General features: G+C 36.5%; 2 protein-coding genes across 11 annotated transcripts in view; both read left to right on the plus strand.

The window, feature by feature from the left end:
- Positions 1-258: 258 nt before the first annotated feature.
- LOC18439580 (Nucleotide-sugar transporter family protein) lies at positions 259-7,757 on the plus strand. Of its 3 annotated transcripts, none has more exons than XM_006849745.4 (7): positions 259-698; positions 1,949-1,997; positions 2,074-2,300; positions 3,753-3,951; positions 4,053-4,196; positions 6,532-6,606; positions 7,420-7,757. In XM_006849745.4, exons 1-7 carry the CDS (start codon positions 586-588, stop codon positions 7,579-7,581), a joined length of 969 nt encoding a protein of 322 aa, XP_006849808.2. In that variant the 5' UTR covers positions 259-585; the 3' UTR covers positions 7,582-7,757. The 3 variants fall into 3 exon arrangements, 2 of the variants coding, with proteins under 2 accessions (XP_006849808.2, XP_088720894.1); XR_016054041.1 differs by having other exon boundaries at positions 320-698; positions 6,516-6,606; XM_088864768.1 differs by lacking the exon at positions 2,074-2,300 and having other exon boundaries at positions 332-698; positions 3,691-3,951.
- Positions 7,758-14,277: 6,520 nt separating this feature from the next.
- The window catches only part of PAA1 (P-type ATP-ase 1), a 46,264-nt gene continuing 35,345 nt past the window's right edge, over positions 14,278-25,196 (plus strand). For all 8 annotated transcript variants that reach the window (XM_006849746.4, XM_020670562.2, XM_088864773.1 and 5 more), the window contains exons 1-3: positions 14,278-14,737; positions 16,596-16,649; positions 23,859-24,012. In XM_006849746.4, coding sequence (XP_006849809.1) covers positions 14,345-14,737; positions 16,596-16,649; positions 23,859-24,012 — 601 coding nt within the window. In that variant the 5' untranslated portion in view covers positions 14,278-14,344. The remainder of the gene's footprint in view (positions 14,738-16,595; positions 16,650-23,858; positions 24,013-25,196) is intronic.

Here is a 25,196-nt window from a genome sequence, read left to right on the forward strand (position 1 = left end):
TATTAGATTTCAAGCTGTATGATTTGTCATTTAATATCTAAACACGACTACTAGTTCTAATTATATCCGATATTTAATACACCCAAATGAATAAAGCATAAGTTAAAGTATTTTATCTCTAACAGTTTACGGATACGGGTTGGATCCAATTAGACCTGGACCCTAGTATTTGAATCCAAGTCATATGCTCGACCCATACCCAACCCGTATCTGATATCACGGGCGGGTACTAAGTCGGATCCGGGTCCATTGCAACTCGTGCATATTCAGTAAGTTATGTCCCTTTCCAATATTCAAAATTTCAAAGCAATATCCTCCCCATGCTATAACCCACTTAACACGCACTGTACAAAAGCCTGCTAAAATTCCCATAAAAAGAATAAAACTACGAGATTCTCCCTACTATCCTTCTTGAATTGCGCGTTCTCTCTCTCTCTCTCTCTTCTTCACTTCTCGTTGCCATTTTTTCCCGGCTTTCTCTCTCTTCACTTCTGGTTTCTGGTATCGTGATTCGTGTTATTTTTTATATGTAACAGTTGATTGAAACCACCGTAAAACTCTTGGGCAAAATTATTGCCTTTTTTGATGATGGAAGTGAAAAATAGAGAGCAGGGTGTGACCCCTAAGATATGGATTTACTTGATGCTGCTCACCTTACAGTACGGTGCTCAGCCATTGTTGTCGAAGCGCTTTGCTGGGTAAATTTTGTAATTCTTTGGCATTTCTTTCATTTTCTCTTCCAATTTTTTGGTTTGGTTATGGATGTATATCTTCTTCAATTCTATGTATTTTTCCCTTTTTCCCCATTTTATTTGGTTTTGATGTGCGCTATTCTTCAATCGTTTGTAATCTTTTCGCTATGTATTGTTAGAATGTTATTGTTCAATACTCTGTACTTTGCCCCATGTTTCTCCAATTTTTATGGGATTGAGCTAAATTTCTAATTATTTGAACCATTTTATTTTCTTCTTTTTATTTTCTACATTTACCATGTGTAACTCCTCTAAAGGAGTCTTTGTGATTATAAATTATATTGAGGATTTTATTGATTTTGATACATTAAACTTGTGAGGATGTAGATTCCCTTAATGAATTTTTTTTTTTTTAACTGCATTGGCGAAGTTCAGTTTGTTTGATTGATTGGTGCACACTGCAATTTTAGGGTTAGATATTATTATCTTGGTCCACGCATGCATGACAGAAGTGTAATTAACTTAGGAAATTATGGATCTTGAATTTCCCATTATTCTTGATGAATACTGCTTGAGTCGATTGTTGTTATTCTTGATGACTAGCTTGATTTCATTGTCTGTATCTTCTTGTAAATATGACTGCAATCAATTTTCTGGATAAACTATGTCTTGTAAAAGTGACTATTTCCTGGTGGGTGTGAATGGTTCTTGGAGAAAGAAAAGGGGGTTCATTTTTTAACCCATCTTATCAAAATCAGCTAGAAGTGCTTGTCGGCATCATCCTTACAGTAATTATTTTCTTAGTTTAATTTTCTTTTTGATCACCTTTTTTTCTATGATAAGACAGTCTCTATACCTCAGTGGTCAAGCGTCAGTTTTGTAAAGTGAAGGGTTGTAGAAATATCAACAGAGAAAAGAAAAAGGAAATGAATGGGTTCACTATGACTAGTGATGATGACACAAGGGCCAAAAAGATTAATTGAAAACTGAGTCTTTGAGATTAGGACAACATAGCTGGGAAATCCATGAAACATCAGCAAAAAATCAATTATTCCTGAGGGTTGCATGTATAGATATTTCAGTGTTCCAATATTGGCAGTTGCCTGTTGTCAGATATGATTTGGTCGAAATAAACATTGTTATTTATCGTTAATTTCTTATCTTGTACAGATAAATTTTGCATGGAAATTATCATTTTTCTGTACTATATCTTTCAACCTTTCAATTTATCTGGTATTGATTTGCTTTTGTGACAGAAAGGACGTTATTGTGACTTCATCTGTTCTGGCATGTGAAGTTGCAAAGGTATTGTAAGTGCTCCAACACTTGCCTTCAGGGCATATGCAATGTTGTTATATGTTCATATTTTTTTTACTTGCAGGTTATATGCGCACTGTTCCTTCTTGCAAAGGAAGGTCCTTTGAGAAGTTTCTATAGGCAGTGGACTTTGACCGGTTCATTGACTGCCTCAGGTCTTCCAGCAGCAATATATGCCTTGCAAAATAGCTTGTTGCAAATTTCATACAAGAACCTTGATTCTCTTACTTTCTCAATGCTCAACCAGACAAAGCTATTCTTCACGGCATTATTCATGTATCTTATGTTGGGGTACGCATTCTGAGCTGACATACTGTTCATGGTTACCCATGACAGTCTTGCAAACAATCGTCGGGATTCTGGGCAAATATAAGTAACCAATATGCTGTGAGCTAAGCGTATGAAACCCAAGAATCAAAACCTTGCAGTCTTTATAAGGATTTCATCTTTACTGGTTGCAGGGTTTTGAAGTGCTGGTCCTGTGCTTAAGTTACTTTGGTTGGTCTGTGACCTTATAAATTCTGTTCGTCTATTGTGTGTGACATCTTGTATCTTGCTTACTTCTTAAGAGAAACAATTCAATAATTATTTCCTTATGTCCTATAGTGCATGGGAACTTCTTGTGAATGAAGTAATCTTTGAATTTCTTTTAATGGTTCGGAAAGAGAATTGAGTTGACCAATCTGCACTAAAAGGATTGCATTAGTAACACACTCCACAAATGATGGGGAAAATGCCAATCAACAAGAAAAGAAAAATGAATGATGGTGAATAATTATGTTATGTTGAAGAAATGGCTACTCATGGTTCTAAGGATTACTTTTTTGTGATACCGTGAAATGAAAATGTAAGCATCATCCATCCTTCTCAAACTTCAAGATAGTTCCTTCTCTTTACAGTTTCTCATAATGCTCAGTGCATATCTGCATGGACCCTCGATTGTAGGCAGGAAGTACTTTTTAAGAACTGTTACTATATTGTTTCACAAATTTGTCGGAGACGTAATTTTGCTGCACCTAGAACACTTCTCCACATTTCAGTTGTGTTTTCCCCAAATCTCACTTGCATTTCTCTCAATTTTACATGTGTTCTTCCATTCTTCGTTTATTTATTGGCATTCCCTTGATATCCATTGAATTTCAAAGTACTTTTTGGGCCCTAATGTTCCCAGCATTTCCATACATTTTCTCACAACATTCCATTTCCTCATTATTTTACCTGATCATAAATTCTGGATCATTTCATTATTATTCTTATTATTATTATTTATATCCGGTAGATGAACAGTTAATCATGTCATATTGTGGTCACCCTATTCCCTATATGTTATGCCTTTTGGCAACTATCTCTTAGTGCACAGTGCACATCATGCAATATTATAAATGTCAAATGGATCTTATCTTTCTTTTGCTCTACTTCTGCATTTTGTAGGTGTTGGGTCATGTGGAAGACCTTCCATCTACAGGGCTTACATGCCTCTAATATAATCTGAAAAACTTAAACTTTTTTATAATATTATTTATGAAGCCCAAAAATCTTAAATCTAAAATCTAGGAGCAACTTTGTGCTTTTATATTGTTTTTTCTTTGAGAGATTGTATGCTTTTGTTGTGCTTTGTGCGATTATCTGCAGCTCCATTTCATAGGCTGATGCAAGCCTGTTGAATCAATTATGCTTGCAGGCAGGTTCAGAAGGTTATCTAGTGTCTCTGATTGTGCCATATTTGCTGGGTGCAACTTGCAGGCAAAAGCAGTCAGTTCAGCAAATTGGTGCCTTGGTCCTATTGATCATTGCTGCACTGTTGATTAGCATTGGAGAAGGCTCTGGTGGAAGCTCTGGTGGTGCTAACCCTGATCAAGTTTTCTTCCATGGAATTGTTCCTATTTTGGTTGCTTCTGTGCTCTCTGGTCTGGCTTCTTCTCTATGTCAGTGGGCTTCACAGGTTAGCTTTTAATTTTCACCATTTCATGGATGTCATGTCTTCGTTACCCGTATGGCATATATTTTCTCTGTTCTGTTAACGATGGCTATCCTCTTGTGCAGGTGAAGAAACACAGCTCATACTTGATGACTGTGGAGATGTCATTCATTGGAAGCTTATGCTTGTTAGCAAGTACCTATAAGTCTCCAGATGGCCAAGCCTTCAGGCAGCATGGTTTTTTTCATGGTTGGACTCCATTTACACTGGTAAGAATTAAGACTCTCAATATTCTTGTTATTATAATGTCACCATGTTATTTCTTCATGTTTTCGTTTTCTGTCCTGATAAGTAACTCTAAATAAATGCTTATTTCTCTGGGAACAACTTCTCTGAATGCTTTCATATTGCAGGCTGGTTGTTCTAACTCGGTAATACAGTGTTCTACCTAGATGTGGTACAATAGACCTACCCTGTAGTTTATGCGGGATTATTGGACTCTAGAATATCCACCTTGCCAAGAACATGACATCAGAAAGAGTTCCAATGAATATACATGATGGATGAAGAGATATAGAGATAATAAATGTAAGCATGTAAAGATGGACAAGCAAAGTTTCCCTGAAAATAGAAAAATTTAGAATCCCTTGTGAACATTCTTTTGTTTCTCAAGGTTTAAGAACATCAACATGAGAAGGTCAGATGGGGATGGGGGGCAGTGTGTTTAAGAACATCAACATGAGAAGGTCTAAAGTTTATGAGGTAGATCCCCAGACAAATGGTCCAGAAATTGAACTTTTATGGCTGTAGAGCCAATCCTCTGGGTCTTGTCTTTTTTGGTTCTCTAGGTATAGAAGAAGGTATTGGCATTTATGTATCTCACATAGTTGGGATAAGGCTCCGATGATGATGATCCGAGGCAGTGAGCTAGGCTTAAGAATCTCATTTATGAAGCTGCTTAACTTCTGTTTGGGTTATTTGTGGAGATTATTTACTTATTTGGTGAGTAACTTTCTTGGAACACATTTGGGGAAGTGTCATCAAATACTTATAAATAGGAGCAATTTGGCTCATATTATTATTGCTATTATTTATTTGGGGGATCTTCTACACTAGTTTTTACGTCACTAAGAGTCATACCGACCTTGGTTCTTGATCTCCTTGGCTGCTGGGCATTCAATGTTTTTCACTAGAAAGGTCAGATTTTATGGAATTTGTGTCCCTTTGACAGTTCTTAGGGCACTTCGATGAAAGAAACAATCAAAAAAATTTAACACATATTCCTCAACTCTGCACTATGTTTTGGCCAAAGTTGGGGATGTGCTTATTTCTTGATCATGTCCAGAAGGATATTAACAGGATCAACCATCAAAGTTTTGGACTTCGTTGTGGAGCCCTGGCTTGCAAATCCTTCCCTGGAAGTGGCCTCTGTGCATTCTGGCACTTAATTTTGATGCCAGTTGATGTGATAATCCTAGTCCTCTTTGGGTATAGGTATATGCAGAGACAGTTCAGATGTGTAGGATGTATTAGAGAATTAGACCAAATACTTTGGTTCAAAGATGCCAACTTGCCTGCGATGTTTGCCCTTTTGACCAGCCTTAGACTTTTATCAGTCACTAGAGTTGGATGTGACTCATTGGATGCCTGGACCTCTGGCTGATGGCAGAGGGCAACCCTTTGCTGTCTGGGCCTCTTTTTGCAAAGTATGACTTGCCAAATGTGATCAGATGGGAAAAAAGCAAGATGGTGTACCCTAGGAGATTGGCAAACATTTGGGAATGATCACTCTGATAATGTCCTTCCTACATGGTTTTAGAAGTGCCGAGGCAGCTAATTGGTTGTCTAGAGAAAGGTTGCTTAAAAGAGATGGCTTATTGTCTATATCCAATGAATTACCCGAAGTACATGTATTCTTTTGAAAAAAAAAAATATCAAATTAATGCACTCTACCTCAACAACTCATGTAGGACCTCAGCCCCTCCTCTTAATACTGGCAATTGGCCTTATTAGCGAAAGAACAAGAAACGTTCCAATGTTATTCACATATGAACGCTAGATAAATGTGAAGATTACTCTTTTTGATACTAACTTGTAGCAAACTAGGCAGAAGTTGGTCTATCAGGCTTGCCCCAACTAGATCAGGCCAATTTGGTTTGGTTGGATAGTTTTAATGGGCAAGAATTTGAAATAGTAATGTTGGAGAGTAAACAGTTATGTTTGAAATTTGTATATACATGGAAGGATACAGAAATGAGAGTGAGCATTCTTTGTAATCACTTTTTTTATCCTACCAATAGTAGATACCTTCTTAATTTATCATTCTCACACAGTTGTAATATTTCTATTAAGATTGCTTGTCTGAAAACGCGAGATCAATGGAACAAATAACGTCGAATGGATCTCTCTCTCTCTCTCTCTTCCCCCCGCTCTCTCTCCCTCTCTCACTCTCTCCCCATCCCTCCCTCCCTCCCTCCCTCCCTCTGTCTCTCTCTGGACAAATCAATCTTTCCTTTAGAAATTTGGTCTGCCAAGCAACTGAATTAGAACACCGCACTTTATTATCCATTTTCTCTCACAATGAGCAGTTTACTTTTTTCTCAGATACCAGTTCTAACTAATGCCATAGGTGGGATCCTTGTCGGACTTGTTACCACCCATGCTGGGGGCGTCATGAAGGTAATTCAACCTCTTATATATCAATTGATCTGGCTTTTTTTTTTACAGATAATGTAGAATGTCATGGAATCTCATCTATTAGACCTGAAAGGCCACCAGTTTAAACTTTCAGTAAGCAATAGGGTAGAAATCTGCTGCCAATTGGAAAGCGAAAGAACCAGAGCGATAGGATTGCAAAAATTACCCTTCTGCTAGAAGTGCTACCTCTCTCTCTCTCTGATAGGAGTTCTGCTCTCACTCTCCCTCCAACAGTTGCTAGTGGGACCATACGGTGGTGGTTTATTTATTTTTTATTTTTTGAATGTTAACTGTTAGTAGTGGGTTAGCAATTTATGTAACTGTTAGTAGTTTTCGAAAGGGGCTAGCATTGTTAGGAAAAGAAATCGAAACTGGTAGCTGAGTCACAAGTGGTGCTACCACCTTGAACTTAACCCCATTCCTACTATACAGTGGTGACGAAGAAAATTGCTGGATTTGTGTTCTTTTGTGTGTGTGTGTGTAAGAGAGAGAGAGATGCTGGCGGTGTGTGGAGAAAGAGAGTTACCTTTCATTTTCAGGGGAAATATTTGCACCTTTTTAAAAACTGGTGGCTGTTCTGCATGTCTTTTTAAAACTATTAAATTTGTTGGGCTTTTTTAGCTTGTTGCATTTTGCCATTCTAAATCCAGCGCTTTGGTGTAGTTTTGCATTTTACTTTCTCGGGTGTTACAATTCTCTCTCATACAAATTCATTTGTTATGTTTCCTTGCTAATTAAGTTTCTCTCTGATACTAAGCTCTGTTGTGTATATAACACTTGCTTTTTATACTGCAGGGTTTTGTCATTGTTTCTGCATTGTTGGTCACAGCCCTTCTGCAATTCATTTTCGACGGCATTCCACCGTCCTTGTACTGTTTGTCGGCATTTCCTTTTGTGATCAGCAGCATAACCATCTATCAGAAACACCCATACAAGGTTAAGGAGAAGGAATCATGAGTCAATACTCTCATTGTATTGACAATAAAAAAAAAAAAAAAAAAACCTTGTATTCTTCTAATGATCCAAGCCTTATTGTAGGCGTTCTTAATGTGAATTTTGACTTGTGATCATTAGTCACAAATTTTCATTATAAATTGGAGAACCTGAATCTTAGAACGCTGTTTCTTCGATCACACGCTTGTTTCCTTGCAAAATTTCGGAGTTGCTATTAATCTTTACCTGTGTTTTAAGCACAATTTGTTAAAAGGAAATGCGGCGTTATTGGATGTATTTCCTCAAATAACATCTATAGTGAATTACCTCAGGATTATGCGAGGACACACCCATGTAGAAATGAGTCACCTCTTAAGAATCTATTTTTATGATGGATTTTTGGACCTAATTTTTAAGGACATGTGATCTCTAACATGGAGATCATGAATATGAAAAAATAAATAAATTTGAAAATTCAAAATAATAATTCTGTTAAAAAAACATTTGGAATGTGAGTTTCAATTGTCTTTAGATTGGACTACCTATTTGCATCCATCCTTAAGATTTATGCTTTATACTTCGGGGACTGTAAATGTAGAAATGCGGTGGTCCTCACTGTATGTAAGTTTCCATGATATAATCTAATTTTGGAGTACCCGCCCTTTGGGAATGCCTATGATACATAGATTACAAAAGATAATGCCGTCCTATGGGGGAGCACATGTGCATTTACTTACTGAAGCAAAAGAGCTACTTTGAAGATTTTTTTTCGTTGTGAAATTTGGGGTCCGCTTTAGAATCATGAGGTGGTCATTTCAATCAAAGAAAATTTGGATTTCAAGTTCCCTAACACTTAGGATCATTCTTCTTTCAATCTTGGGTTTTATTTTATTTTTTTTTTTATTATTTTGGAGTCCTGCGGCTAGGTTGAAATGAAAAATCCCTAAAATTTGAGGCCCTAGAAATGCCCCTAGATAAGGTTTTAATCAAGAGAGTGAATAATATGCTCCCATGGGAGCATGTTATCTCTTGGAATTGCAAAATGGTCATTTGCGAATCTTCCAACATTTGGCTTCCAATTTATATCCAAAGCGTCCTCTATTTCGTGTTGCCCTTATCATATTTCTTGATTATTGCATGGATGGACCGCTTATCATGGCTGACTTACCAAGACAAGAAGTATTCAATTTAATTTGTCACAACTTTTTCTTAACAATTTGGTTCCTTCTACTATTTGTACTTCTTCCATGAAATTGGTTATCCATTCCATTGTCAATGCTTTTCTCTATGGTTGTTTTCCCTTCGTACCTTTTTTTCCTATCATACTTAGATGGCCCGGCCCTTATAGGTGAGTGAACTTTCATATAAATATTTTGATTGTTTAGAGTTGAGAAATAAAAGAATCGAGATTGTTAGTTGAAATCTTATCTAACATATTTGAATAGCTTCATATGGTTAACTAATTGGATTTGGATAATCATATGTTAGATAATCAATATAATTTAAACCTTTTAAAAAGAGGGTTGTAGAGAGAAATAGTTTTCGGGTGAGTTACATGTAGCTCCTCCCAGACCTTCCCACCTCTTTCCTTGAAAAGTGAGCACAAAAACCCATGTCTTTCTCTCTCCATCTTCTTGGAAACCCTAGCAACAGACCCCCTCTTGACGCAAGTGAGAGCTCTCGGGCCATCTCTTTAGGCACGTGATTATATACATTGAATTGTCATCCTAGTTCTAGTAATCAAAAGATGGATGCTTAAAAGGTAGGCAATGAATTCTCAATGCACGAAAGGGAACAATCAATTTTAAAAAGGGAGCTCAAATCCATAAAAAGTATGTAACCTCCATCAAAACCTTGTATTTTTTTAGTTTTTATTGTCGTTTATGTTGAGTTTGGGACACCTACGTGTCTAAGATTGGTGTCAAAGTGATTCAATGGAGTGCATAATCCAAAGCGGCTCAATGGAGGTTCGTTATCGAATATGATTGTAGCGCATGGTTCAAAGCGACTCAAACAAGTTTTGTGCTTCGCATACTGCACGGTTTATTCTTTGGGTCCTTTGCCATCGAGAGACCACATGGTTTGAAAGATGTACAACGCACAAAAACTCGTAAATTTTCATAAGAGTTTTTCACCTTTTTTTTTTTTTTTTTTTTTTTTTTTGTGCAGTTTTTTGGCCTGATGTTGTTGGGTATAGTAATCTAGGGCCATACATACAATGCACGAACGTAGATTTATTACTAACCCACCAGGGCTTTTCATCTTGATTGCTTTAGTGTTTTTTTACATGGAGGCATCCAAAAGGAAACATAAAAAAAAAAGAAAAGAAAAACATAACACCAAGAGAGAGTGATGAACCCAATTTTGTCGATCTTTATCTCATCACATTCTTCTTTCAATTCCTCTTTCTCTTTGCTATTGAACCCGTTCTAGCAGCTCGTAGTCTTTTGTGCCGCAAAAGCTGCGTGCCATGGATTGGGTACATGCAGACGTGGTTGGCTAGTGTAAGGGGCATCAACATCAACACTGGTAGGAGTTGCCGCATTAGATGGATGGTTTGTGGCTACTCTTGCAGCAGGCCGAGAATCACAATCACAGAGAGAGAATACAATTCCAGCACCCCACCACCGTACATGTCCCACCATACCACAATGTCTATCGTTATGTGATCAATTATAAACTGTGGATTGGAAAAATATCCCTCTATTATTAATAAAAACACTAAAATTCTTCCGCATACGAGAATGTCCATCGCTCTGTGATCAATTATAAACCGTGGATTGGAAAAATATCCCTCTATTACTTATAAAATCACTAAAATTCTTCCACATTTGACCTATGTCACGTTCATATGCAATCAGCTTCTCAACGGCTTTTTGGTAAGAAATGAACGCCTCAATGTCATGATGGGGCTTTTCTTCCCTTCTCCTTTGGGGTTAGGGATTCCAACCGCTCTCTTGGGAGTAGTACTTTGATGTAAGGACAAAAGCAAGACAATAAAAAGGAAGATTCGTCCTGTCATAATGATGTAAAGTCAATTCCATCACCTTTTGACATAGACCAGGCTCATTGTACGAGATAACCACAATCTCTTCCAATGTTTTGTCCATGTGCTCATAAACATCTCCTATGAAACCTTTATCATTATCTGCAAATTAGATTCATTTTCCATATTAGTCTTGTGAAGCGGATGATAATCTTAATTTGACTCCAAAATTCCTCATTAATTATTGTATTGCGCACCTCCTAGTTTACGCTTATCTGATAGTCCCTGCTTCAACCCTTAATACTAATGACATTAATGCAACCCTGACATCCAACAAGTGCCTCAACATAACACAATGATATCCAAATCTTGTTTCTTGACCTTCAATAACTCTAATTTTGAATAAGTTCGAAACAGATATAAACATTTAACGTGATTATGAATACATCTGACCCCGAGCTTTTGTCTCCTTGCAATGATATGAAGATTGGGTGCCTTTGCTGCTTATCAACAATGTCTTTCATCAAGAGGCTTAACAAGTATGCTAAACACCCTGACCAAAAAAAGTGGGCAACTCCGCATCACAATCTTCCTCGCTGATTTATAGTTTGCAGCATTATATGTTACAACCTGAACTACGTTGTATGGGTGAACCACATCTATTGCTTTCAGAAGTATCTAAGTGATATTAGCACCTGACTTTTCTCTATCAGAGCAATCATGAGCACTTATGAACATTGCTTTACCTCCAGATACCGCCATTGTCCACCCATAAGAGACAATATACACTCTATAAGTTGCCAAGTCCTCTGTTAATGTATTTGGGTGTGATCAATATTTTCTTTTCCTTGTCGAGCAACGTCGTGTGCACCTTATCATATTTCGCGGCCATGTAGCCTATAGGAGTGTGATTAATAGCACAAACTATTACCTGAAACCTCGGGCACTTTGTAACATTGAACAGGATGGTGTGTGTATAAAAGAAACATAGAACTGCATCATCAACTTCATACCTGGTATGCACCACATCAAAAAGTTCAATAATCATCTTCCCCTTAATCTCAGGGTCATTTTGAGAGCGTTGAGCCGTTGATGATGTCAACACAACTTGATAAAGGGAAAAGTGAAGGATCAGGCGAGTACAACTTTAGCTTATTTGAAATATTTTTTGCCCAAACAACCTTACAACCTCGGCTTCCTTCTCCTTCAAAGAAACCCTCTCTACTTGGTAAATCTTACTGATAGAAACTCATAATACATACTGATATATATTTTATATCAATGTAGATATCCACCTTCACCAAAAACGTAAAAAAATATCTCTATTTAAAAACCATCTTATTAGCCCAAGTCTCATAGGCCACCAAACATCTTTCTCTAAAACATTAACATTAATTCAAAAGTTACAAGTTACAAAAAGGTCACATACATGTCATAGATACTTGAGATTACTATGAAACTTCAAAAGTTACTTACAAGGTCATATACACGTGAACACTTGAGCCTCACATAAAGAACTTACAAATGATGAAGACTTAAGAACATCTTTTGAAAGTCACATATGCTTATCTTTCATTAGACACATTTACTTTTAATACAAAGAGGACACAACCATTATTATCCATCAGATTTTAAATTGGGTGCCTATAAGTGTGCTGACTAGATTGAAAGTTCAATTATTACTTTTATTAAAAAAAAAATTGTGACACACCCTCAACCATCAATTTTGACATCTGATGGCTAAAAGGGTTTGTAACTCTTTGTAATAATGATAAATAATCTCATAGTATTTATCATGATGATGTTCAAAAAGCCATTAGCGAAAAACAATCATATTATAAAACTTGCCAGTGTAATAGAAATGATTAAAACTTAGAAAAATAGAAAAATACTGAGAAAAAAGCTAAACAAATAGTAAGGCTAAACTTAAGACATATGGTAATTTATACAGTAAATTGGGAACAAGAGTAAATTGGGAACAAGAACATGAAAAAGATACGTCTTCAAATTAGCAATAATGAGAGAGAAAAAACATAGGGATCTAAACTATATTAAATGTTATGATCAAAGGGTCTTCGTAAATGATGAAGAGATCAACTAAATGTGGAGAGTTTATTTATAAAAACTATTAAATAACAAACACAATAGAAACATAGCAGTAGAAATAACGTTTATATAAATGAGGGTGTAGGTCATATATACAATTGTAGGATTAGGATTTCAAAAGTGAAAGAAGCTTTTGAAAATAATGAAGATAGGAAAGGCTTTAGGACCTGATTGTATCTTGATAAAAATTTAGAAGTATATGGGAGAGATTGGCATCGATTAGCTTATGAAGTTGTTCAACAAAGCGTTGAGAACAAATAAAATATTAGACGAATGGAAGAAAATTATTGTGGTACCTATTTACAAGAATAAAAGAGACATACAAAATTGTGTGAACTATCGAGTGATCAAGCATATAAGCCATACTATAAAGCTCTGGGAGAGATTGATTTAGCAACAGCTAAGACATGAAACGAGTGTATCTGAAAACCAAATTGGTTTTATGCCAGGGAGGTCAACAACTGAGGCAATTTTTCTACTTAGGCAACTGATTGAGAAATTTAGAGGGAAGAAAAAAGACCTCAACATGGTCTTTATTGATCTAAGGAAAACTTATGATATAATACAATGATATTTGTTTTAGTGGGTATTGGAAAAAAAATGAGCCTCCAAATGCTATATCGACTTGGTGAGAGAATATGTATGAACAACTAGTAGAGAGACGAGTGAGTTTTCAATGACAAGAGGTCTAGATCAGGGGTTAGCATTGAGCCCATACCTTTGTGTCAATAATGGACGGCTTAACGAGACAATTATAGGATGAGGTAAGAATCTAAATATTTTAAAACTAGTTGGACTAAGGCATAATATATAGAATGTAAATTTAATAATAGTAGGAGTAGAGAAGATGAAGTAGTTAAGATTGACAGCCAAGAAATATAAAAAAAAACTGCACTTTCGATATCTTGAGTCTATAATTTAGGAAAATGGAGAGATTGAGAAAGATGTTGCATACAAAATTAGATTTGAGTGGACGAAATGGAGATGTATAACCGAAATTTTAATGTGATCGTTGCATACCAATGAAGCTGAATGGCAAGTTCTATAGGACAATTGTGAGACTAGCGTTTTTTTTATGAAGCGAAAAGTAACAGAGATGAGGATATTGAAATGGATGAGTGGCAAGACAAGAAGGGATATAATTCGAAATGAATTTATTTAGAAAAATTTAGATGTGACACCAATAGACGATAAGATGAGAGAGAATAGACTTAGATGGACTGGCCATATGTGACTAGACCAAGTACGACGCTTGTTAGAAGATGCAAGTTAGTTCAAGTGGAAAGCTAAAAAAATACAAATGGTAAACCCAAAAAGATATTGTTGGAATTAGAAAGAAAATATATATGAACTTCTATATTTATTGAGGGTACGACTCTTAATAGAGTATAATGACCATTAATAGAACAAAACAGTGGATCGGGATTCGTATTGTAATTCCCGAATGAGTCGATCCCAAAATCGTTTTCAGTCCAAATACGAAATAATCCAACTGGGGCTCGAGGTGTGCAAGTCGGACGGTTTATTTAGCTTACGGATCTCCTTGCTAAGTGGAAAGGATCGGGGGCAATTACGTCATTTTTTCTTTCTTTTAGTATTCCTCTTCCCGCTCATTGAAGCGATAAGCGGATAAAGCAGTGAAGGCTCTCGTCTTCATTGCTGCTACCGCTCTCTCTCTCTCTCTCTCTCTCTGTGATGGAGGCTTTAGGTGCGTCAGCCCCCCTTCTCCGCTCCTGCAAAACCCTAAGACCCCTCTTCTCTCGCTCTCTGAACCCACGCTTTCTCCCCTCTCAGAGAAGAGTTTGGTTTTCATGTTTGTTTCATGGCAATTCCGCGACGTTCGGTCTCTGGAATTCGATTTCAATATCTGGAATTATGGCTGGAAAATTGGGCTTTAGGGCTTCAAATGTTCCTCGAACGGCCTCTATTTCAGGAATAGGAGTAGGAGCTGGAAATGGAGGAGAGAGAAGAGGTGGAGATGGAGGAGGAGGAGGTGGCGGCGGTAATGGCGGAGATGAGTTTCAGGTCGAGAGAGTGAGAGCTGAAGAAGCTGTGAAGCGTTCTGATGTCATTATACTCGATGTTGGGGTTAGTAACTTTGTCTCTGGTAAATTGTTTTTGTTATCATAAAGGTTGCTTGTGTAATTAATTTGCGAAAATAAGGAGGGAATAATGCATTCGTCGTTATTTCAAGATTGTAGGATGACTCAAACCTTTTTGTGGAATTTCTAGAACGCACCATGCTCTCTCTCTTTCACGTCTCTTGCTCTCCCTGTTTCTTTCTCTGGAGTCTTAGAGGTGCCCTCATTCCTGTGATTTCAGTTATGAATTATTTAAAATTTGTCATCATCATCGTCATCTTCTCTCTCTGCATTGTTGGAAATGATTATTTGATATTCAGTTTTGATCATTGGAAGTGCCATGTTCTTACTGATTTGTATTTAATCATCTAGAAATATCTGCGCTCCTAGTTAATTGGATTGAATTGTCTTAGAAATCATCTAAACATCATTCTAGGAATTGAAGCTCAGATTTGTCCAAAATTCATGATAAAATTCCAGACTATCTAAAGTTTCATTTGGGTGCAGAAAATGATTGCTTTCAGCTACTTTTCCAGGATTTCATCTGAACTGTTAGACCATCCATTAATAGAAAATATGAATTCATGAACCAAGGCTGTAGATTCGACCACACGTGAACACAACACCTGACCTTTATTACAATGGATCAACCAGTGAGTCACTGTTTCTTCTGCTTCCTTGCAGAAATCATATATACCTTTATTCTGAGAATGATTTATAGTAGTAGTCTTATTTATTTTAAGCTAGTGATAAGAAAACATAGAATCCGGAAAAACGGATTTGGTACTAAAACATGATAATAGGTTCAAGATGCCAAAGCAAGGAAACAAAGATGGAAAAAGAAGACTCGTATATCAGATAGTGTTCCAGCTAGAAGAACTATATCTTGGAAAACTTGATTGCGTTGACTTGATTGCGTTGACTCGAGGTTCAGAGGCTAACAACAACAACAAAGTATCATATGTTGGTCTAAACCCCAAAATATCCAACTTAAGTCAGCCATATAACAACTAGGAGACAACAAATTAAAGGAAGGACAAATACAATACACATACAAAGAAAGGTGATGTCGATATTTGATAATTTTTATTTTTGGTTAATTGAGGTGATACTGAAATTGTATTGTCAACACTTCCCTACATACTTGGCACTGTAAAAAAATCAAAACATATGAAGTTTTTGGATCTTTGGGTCCTCAAAATATTCCAGTCCTCTGATTTTATTTTAACTAAAACAATCATCAAATGTATCCTCAACCCTTGGATGAAACATCCACCATTGAGGAAATATTACGAGTGCTTAAAATGGAGGCGTCTTGTTAGTTCTCAATTGGTAAAATGAAGACAACGAGAAAATAGTGTGGGTTCTCAATGAGTTAACTGTTTCTATTGAGAGAGATCTGTTTACTGTGCCTTTTTGGGGGCTTGAATGCGCCATGTAGTTGATAGTCTCTCTCTCTCTCACACATATTTTGACAAGTATTTGACCATCACTTACACTATTTGGGTTTGATAAATTTTTTCCTAATTGTGTACTGTTTCTCGGTTTCATAGAAGCATATTGAAATTTTTTTTGGAGCGTGTGTCTATGATTTTGGGGTTTGGCTTGTTTACCTTTCTTTGTTTGTTTCCAAGGCTTACTGCTTATAATTTGTACTCTAGTGTTGACATGTTTCTGTCTCCCTGGTTAATAGATATGTACCGTGCGTTAGAGGCTTGTTTTCTGCTACCATCCTGGAAACACTCTTGATGTCTTGTTTCCTTGCGGACCTTGGTTGTCATCATCAAGAGGGTTCCTGTCATTTTTTTTTAATTGCTTTTAATGTTGTGTCCTAGCTTTAAATTTGTGTAAATTCCTACGCCCAGGGGATGTCTTGTGGAGGATGTGCTGCAAGTGTGAAACGTATATTAGAAAGTCAAGTAAGTTCTCTTCGTTATTTTGTCTTAGAAACATTAAGCGGTATGCTGTGCATTGTTTCTATGTTCTCACTGTGAGGCAATAAATGCTGGTAATGGAAAACACTTAATATATCAATACAGTAGCTTTTGTATAAGCCATCTGATAGGATTAAGAGTTTTGAAATCGTCTTTCTTTTATGTATGCATATCGTCTTTCTTTTATGTATGTACTATGTTGAGTATATGTGTGCTACATTCAGTTCAGTATAACAGAGTTTTGCTTTTTCCATATGGAGTTTTGAAGCAATGATGTACCTCTCGTGACTTGTTTACTTGAAATGAAGAGATACATTACCAGCTCCTGTGTAGCATAATCTCAGTGTTGTTGGTTTCAATTGTAGGTTCTGTGAACAGTGCTTTCAACCATAAAAACTAGAGAGAGAAAAGGAAAAGAAGAGGAAAAGAAAGAGAGAGAAAAGATGAAAGAGAAAAGAGAGGGAGGTGCATAAACTAATGGCCTAGCCCATGTGCACCTCTTAAACTTTATTTATAATAACTGGATGATAATATTATAGAAATGCCCTTTAAGTGCTTTCGTAAAACCTAATGTCCTTAAGTTCACAAAAAGGACAAAGATACCGCAACACTCATAACCACACAATGATTTAATCTTTAACAGTCCCCTTCAAGCTGGAGCATAGATATCACCCATGCTCAGCTTGGAATAAATCTACTGAATCTAGTTACGACCATGATCCTTGGTAAATATATCAGCCAATTGATCCTTTGATTTCACATATAGAGTTGTTATCTGCTTACTTGTCACTTTCTCCCGAATAAAATGGCAATCAACCTTGATATGTTTTGTTTTCTCATGAAAAACTAGGTTGCTAACAACATGTATGGCTGTCTGATTGTTCCAAAACATCTTTATTGGCTCAATAATCAAGAATTCCATTCCTTTATCAAGGTTTTCAACCACATTAGCTCACATGCAGTGTGAGCCATTGCTTTATACTCAGCCTTTGCACTAGACCTTGCTACCACATTTTGTTTCTTGCTTTTCCAGGTCACCAAATTTTCTCCAACAAAGGTACAATAACCGGTGGTAGATTTTCTATCTGATTGAGATCCTGCCCAATCAGCATCAAAATAGTTGTCAATACTAAAATGGCCATTCTTCCTGTAGATGAGTTCTTGACTTTGAGCCCCCTTCAAATCTCTCAAAATCCTTCTTATTGCTTCCCAATGTGGTGTTCTGAAGGAATTCATAAACTAACTCACTACACTCACAGCTAAGGTTATATGTGGCCAAGTGATTGTCAAGTAGATACGTTTTCCTACAAGTCTTATGTATTTGCCAGGATCTTCCAATAAATCTCCATGATCCTTTGATAGTTTCATACTTGGATCCATAGGTGTATCAATTGGCTTAGTACCCAACATCCTTGTTTTTGTTAAGAAATTGATTACATATTTCCTGTGAGACAAATTGATACCATTCTGAGACCTGGCTACCTCCATTCCAAGAAAATACCTCAGCCGTCCCAAATTTTGTCTGAACATACCGTCGCAGATAACCCTTCAGTTTATTAATTCCTTCTTGATCACTCCCTTTAATAATGATATCATCAACACAAACCACCAAAATATTAATTCCAGGGGATTCTTTCCAAATAAATATTGAATCCACATGGCTCATTCAAAACTCATATGCCATAAAATTTTTGCTTAACTTCTCAAACTATGTACATGGAGACTGCTTCGGTCCATAAATTGCTTTCCTCAAATACTTGGTCTAACTCCCCCTTAGCAACACATCCTGGTGGTTGCTCCATATACACCTCTTCTTATAGATAACCATGATGGAAAATGTTATTAACATCAAGTTGCTGCATTTGCCACCCCTTATTTGCTACTACAGATATAAGCACTTGGGCTGAATTAAGCTTCGCTATTGGTGCAAATGTTTAAGAATAGTCAATATCAAAGGTTTGTGTATATTCCTTGGCCACTAGCCTGGCTTTTAACCTCTCCACATATCCATCTGGCTTATGTTTACCCGTGTACATCTAACGACATCCAACTGGTTTCTTTTCTGCTGGCAGATGAGTAAATTCTCACGTGCCATATGATTTAAGTGCAGCCATTTCCTCATCCATTGCTTTCTTCCATCCAGTATGTGAAAGAGCTTCCTGTTAGGAGTTGGGTACAAAGATGGAGGAACGAGCTAAGGCATACTTCCTATAGGAAGAAGACAGTTTTGCAAATATAACAAAATGAGCAATTGAGTGTTTAGTACAAAATCTATGAGAATAAGATAGTTTTGCAAATGTAACAAAATGAGCAATTGGGTGTTTAGTACAAGATCTATGAGAAGAAGGCAGTTTCGCAAATGTAACAAACTGAATAATTGGGTGTTTAGTTCAAGATCTATGACCTTTATGAAGTGCTATCAGAAGATCAACATTATCATGCCCAGGAGTGGGTTTTGGATCAAAAATAGGATCCCTAGGCGAAGAGGAAGATTGATTGGTTGGCTGTGCTGGTGGTGATGACACTTCCTTCACTTTCTTTCTCGTATATACTTTGTAGGTCTATTCCTGTGGAACATTAGAAATAGAAGGAGAGATAGGCTCTTCATGAGTGGACACTTGAGGTGATGCAAGAGGGTCACCAAAAGAAATAGGAACCGGGATAGGAATGGGAATAGAAGAGGATGAAGAAATGAACTCTCCATCATGCAAATTCTCCACTTGAATGAGGTCCCTTGAGTCAATTTCAATCATTTTCCCTTCATCCAAAAAAATATGGAGTATTCTCAAAAGAGACAATGTCTACGCAAACAAATGTTTTCTTCAAACCACAATGATACTATCGATAACCTTTTTGTGTATGAGAATATCCTAAAAACACACACTTAATAGATCGATGATCTAATTTGTCAATACCAGGGCCTAGAACATGAACAAAACACACACACCCAAAAATTCGAGGAGGAATTGTAAATAAAGGTCTATCATAAAAGTGTAAAGAGTGTGGTGATTTTCCCTCTAAAACAGAGGAAGGCATGTGATTTATCAAATAACAAGTAGTCAATACAACATCTCCCCAATAAATTTTTAGCACACGCATATTTAATAACAAAGCACAAGTTACTTCTATTATATGATGAATTTTCCTCGTTGCTACCCCCTTCTATTGAGGGGTGTGGGCACATGATGTTTGATGCAAAATACCATGTGTGGTTAAATATTTCTGAAAATCATGGGATAAATATTCTCTAGCATTATCTGACCACAAATTATAAACATTCATTCCAAACTAAGTATGAATTTCTCTATTAAACAATTGAAAAAGATTTGTCTTTCATTAAATAGATCCATGTCATCCGAGAGAAATCATCCACAAAAATTAAAAAATATTTGTAACCAGATAGACTCTGAAGTCTAGCAGGACCCAAATATCTGAATGAACAACTGCAAAAGGAACTAACATTCTTTATTGATTCTTGGGTGGAAGGAAAGCCTATGATGCTTGTTTAACTCACAAGGTTCACACTCTAGGGTTGACAAAGACTCTAATTAAGGAACTAACAACTTCAGATTATTGATAGATGGATGACCAAGCCGGCAATGCCATCGAAGGGGAGAAATACCGGAATGAAGAGCAACACTAACGAGACTAAGATCAAGATAGTAGAGTCCTCCAGGCTTACGACCACCACCAATCATCTTCTTCGTCATTAGATCCTGAAAAACACAATGTGAAGGATAGAAAGTCACTGAATACTTAAGAGATTTGGTTAATTCACTAACTAACAACAAACTAAATGGAAACTTTGGAGCATAGAGAATAGATGACAATGAAAGTGAAGAGTAGGACAAACAATGCCTTTCCCAGACACACCAGATAAAGAATCATCAACCAATGCAACACAAGCAGTGGAATCTAATTGATTAAGGGCAGAAAGCACATAAGACTCACCAGTCATATGATCAGAGGCTCCTGAATCAATGACCTAGGGAGATGGCCTTTGAAACACAACAAACATAAGTACCAGTAGTTGCTAAAGTGGCAATGGAAGAGGATGGATGAGTAGGTGGCTTTTGACTATCCTTGAGTAGGTTATCATATTCTTCACGCGAGAGCAAAACTGAATCACTAGCAGATTTAAGAGCTTGACTCTGATTACTAGAGCCAAGTGTATGTATTTCATCACTCTCAGAAACATAGGCTGCTTGATTAGCCCAAGCGGGCTTACCAAACTTATCCCACAATTTTTCAGCCATATGATTGGTCCATCCATAGTGGGTGCACTTCTTGTTTCCTTGGCCTCTACCACGACCCCCCCCTGAATCACAGCCACGTCCTCTATTACCAACACCACGGCCCCTATCGTCACTTCTGCCGATTGTGGTAGTCAAGGCAGATCCACCACTCATACGGGCAGTAGTTATAGAAACCTGTTGAAGACGTGAATACACATTGTTAAGAGAAGGAAGTTCACTAGTAGCAAAGATATGGGCACGATCAGAATGATACTCAGAACAAAGGCCAAACAAGAATTTTGCAACTCCAAATTCTTCCCTTTGCTTCCTTAGAAGCTCCATGCCATTTGACACAGGTTGATACATGTTTAAGTCTTCCCACATTCTTCGAAGAGTACTCTAATAGTCACTAAGACTCTTGTCACCTTGCTGTAAAAGGACCATGCTCTCGTATAGTTGATAAATTCGAGAAATATTTTCATCAGAAGAGTACATCTCATGTACTGCCTCCCTCACTTTCGTGGCAGTATAAAAAAAACATGACATTAGTCCTTACTTGGGCTTCCATACTATTCCACAACCAGGTCATAATATGATAGTTTTCCTTAAGCCACTCCTCATACCCATTATTTGACTCTTTTGGCCCATCTTTAGTTAGAAACTTCATCTTGCTCCTTGCACCTAGAAATATCTTTATAGACCGGGTCCATAAGGGGTAATTAGGCCCATTTAATTTCTCAATAGTTGCTGGAATACCTATCATGTCACTAATGGTAGAAATTCCAGGCTTACTTTCTTCAGCCATAAGGAAAAGATAATAACACACACAACAGGTATGCAAGAGTATATCAGGCTGAGCACAATTAGGAGCCCTAAAACACTAAATTGAACTTTCTAAATTCACTAAATCACAAAAACAGCAGTTTGCAAGGTAAAGGACTGCACTTATAAAAATTTTCAAGACTTATGAAGAGGAAACTTATCATTCAGGCATCGATGATCCACAACAGGACTCCTATTACTTCAGTAACACACTTTGAGACATTTCAGCAAATATTCCTCCCGTTTTTCACATCCAAGAGAGGAAACTTCAGCAACATAAACATTCACAGCACACGCAGGCCATCATACTAGCCCTGCACACACAAAAAAACAAGATACTGCTTGACAAGATCAGCACCCAATGAGATTAGGGTTTCCCTTCTTCAATTCTTCTCTCTTTTTTAAAAGAAAAGTTCAAGCAAAGGAGAAGATCAATTCAGATATGCTCTGATGCCATTTGAGCAGTACTGTGAACAGTACTATGAACATTGTTGTAAACATTTCCATAAACAGTACCATGAACAATAAAAACTAGAGAGAGAGAGGGAAGAGGAAAAGAAAGAGAGGAGAGAAAAGATGAAAGAGAAGAGAGAGAGAGGTGTGTGGACTAATTGCCTAGCCCACATGCACCTTTTAAATTTTATTTATAGGATTGTCCACAAAGAGACCATTTATCCTTAGACATGGAGGTCACAATCATTCTTGTCCCTTAAATTTCAAAATGGGTGGTTGTAAGAGTATTATTGAATAGACACAAAGTTCCAAAAAAAAAATTCTCGGACTTCGTGATTCACCCCAAGCCATCCAATTTGACATCTAATGAATGGAAATAATTGTGACCTTCATGTACAAAAGATAAATAGTCTCTTTATCTGGATGATAATATTACAGAAATGCCTTTAAGTACTTTAGTAAAACCTAATGTCCTTAAGTTCACAAAAAGGACAAAGATACCCTATACTACATTCAAAACTCATAACGCCATAATGATTTAATCTTTAATGGGTGCGGTTTGTATAGAGCCTAGGTTATAAACAATCAAATCAGTGCCTACCTTCAAATAGTGTTGAGAAATGTGGTTTTACCACTGGAAATCTTTGTGATGGCCTTAAAATATATTTTCATATTTATTTATAAAGTTCAAAGCTTAAAAAATAGTGTAGATCGACATATCTATGAAAACTTGAAAATCTTGAAAATTGACGGTCTAAAAATGAGTTACAAAATACACTATTTCCAAAACTTGAAATCCATTTTTTTTTCATGTCCATGCATCTTGATGTCAAGATGATCTATTTGAAATATTTGGGCATCAAAACAACCTCATCTAGTGAACTTTTTGAGGTAGGCTCAAATTTGATTGCTTAGAGCCTCGTCTCTATATAAACTTTTCCCATCTTTAATAGGTTCTGTATGCTTTTCGGTGATGCTTGATATTTGAATTTGAATTTGATGCGAACAAGTTCTGCAAACTGTTGGAGCCATTTAAGTTGCAGTCAACTTAAATTTTAAAATTATTTGGTCTCTTCTGACCTTCATTCCTCGATTGTTTAACCAGTGATACTAGATCTAAATTTTAGCTTTTCTTTAAAATTTAATGTGAGGAAAACGATACGCAAATTATGACATACATGAATTCATCTGTACCTGGTTGGGGGATGCATCACTCACTGTGTAACTCAGCTTAAATTGTTCTTTTCTTATGAAATGGACATGATGTTCCAAGGTCCTTGTCTGATATACTGCCAATAGTGCCTTTTGCTTGGGTATTGAGTTGTAAGTATTGCTCGTATGGCATGCTTAAGAGAAAAATGTTTTGCAATAATTGTTTACTTTTCACCATTTTAAGATTGTGCTATATATGGACTTGTATCTTAGGCTTTGCGGTTTATAATTTTTAATGGGGGATTTGTCTACTAAGTATTTGATGTCACCATTCTACTTAACTGGTTTTTCTGGATTTTCTTCAGAGATATATAGTTTGAGATGTTCTGCATCACTTCTTTGAAAGCTTTTCTCTGTGATTATATTTGTTTTGTGAATTTCATGTGATTTATATTAGTGATGCTACTTAGTTTTGTATTCTACAAGGCAATTATTCAGTACAATATATTCAATCACTGTTTTTACAAAACAGCCCCAAGTATCTTCTGCTTCGGTCAACCTTGCTACAGAGATAGCAGTAGTATGGGCTATCCCAGAAGTTCAAGTTACGCAGAATTGGCAACAGCATTTGGGAGAGATTCTTGCCAGTCACTTGACAAGTTGCGGATTTAAATCAAACCTTCGAAGTAAGTATTTGCTACAATGAAATGATTAATTCCCATTTAAATGGCATCTACTTGATTTGTTTACCTCTTTAGTCATAGTTCAGTTCATGAGGGCTATTTCTTGTTTTTTAAGTTCTGTTAATTCTGGAAAGCCTGTTGATAGTTGGTTTTCACATGCTAGTGTAATAAGTCAAAGGAATACTCAGGATCTGTTGCTGGGTTTGTCATATTATTTTGTAATGTAAAATGGTGTATAGCTATTTACTTGTCCATTTTATCGATGGTTAATTGCAAGTTATCTTCCATAATCTACACTGCTTCAGAGACTGATTAGCTTGGTTACTGCAAACTATCATTTTGAAATGAATGAACATTTCCATACTTCACTTGCTTATAGTCATTTTCCACCTTGTAACTGCAAATCTCTGCCATTCCCTTGTTCAAACTCTCAATAGATGTCGGTCCTTCGCTAAAATCAAATTGCTTAACATTCACATCCAGATGTTAGATGTTAAAACCAGAATTTTGGCTGGATTCTCTTGAAGAACCAAATTTCAAATATCAATTGAAATGGGATGAACTTTTAGAAAAGATTCTAACACTAAAAAAATTATTATATTGTCATATATTAGGGTTCATTTGGTACGCGTGAAATTCTAATGTGAAAAAGTATTTTCAAGTGAAAAAACTCCCTCATATGATTAGGTGTGGGAGTTTTTTCACATCAATTGGCTATTACTATATTTTCATATATTAGGGCACATTTGGTACGTGTGAAATACTTCCATGAAAGTATTTTCATGTGAAAAAACTCCCTCAAATGATTTGGTGTGGAGTTTTTTTTTCACAATAATTAGTCCCAATGCATTTTTTCACACCAATTGGTAGCCAATCATATGAGGGAGTTTTTTCACGTGAAAATACTTTCGTAGAAGTATTTTCACTCGTACTAAGCGTTTCCTTAGATTAAAACTCTAGCTGAAATGTTCTGTAGTCATTTCCTTCATTAGTAAATTGAATATTTAATGAGGAGGTGGATTCCCTTGTTTGAGAAGAAGTTGGGTCTCGTTGGGAGATATTCTCCCATTTCCTTGGCACCTTTATTGCATACAATTTCTTGTTGGTTCGGTTAAAATATATATCAAGAACAAAGGAAAAAGAGGAGAGAGAGAATTAGGGAGAAGATCTAGAGAGAGAAAGGAAAA

This window comes from Amborella trichopoda, chromosome 4, assembly GCF_054954075.1.
Source record: "Amborella trichopoda isolate Santa Cruz 75 chromosome 4, AtrichopodaSantaCruz75HAP2 v2.0, whole genome shotgun sequence".
NCBI lineage: Eukaryota > Viridiplantae > Streptophyta > Magnoliopsida > Amborellales > Amborellaceae > Amborella > Amborella trichopoda.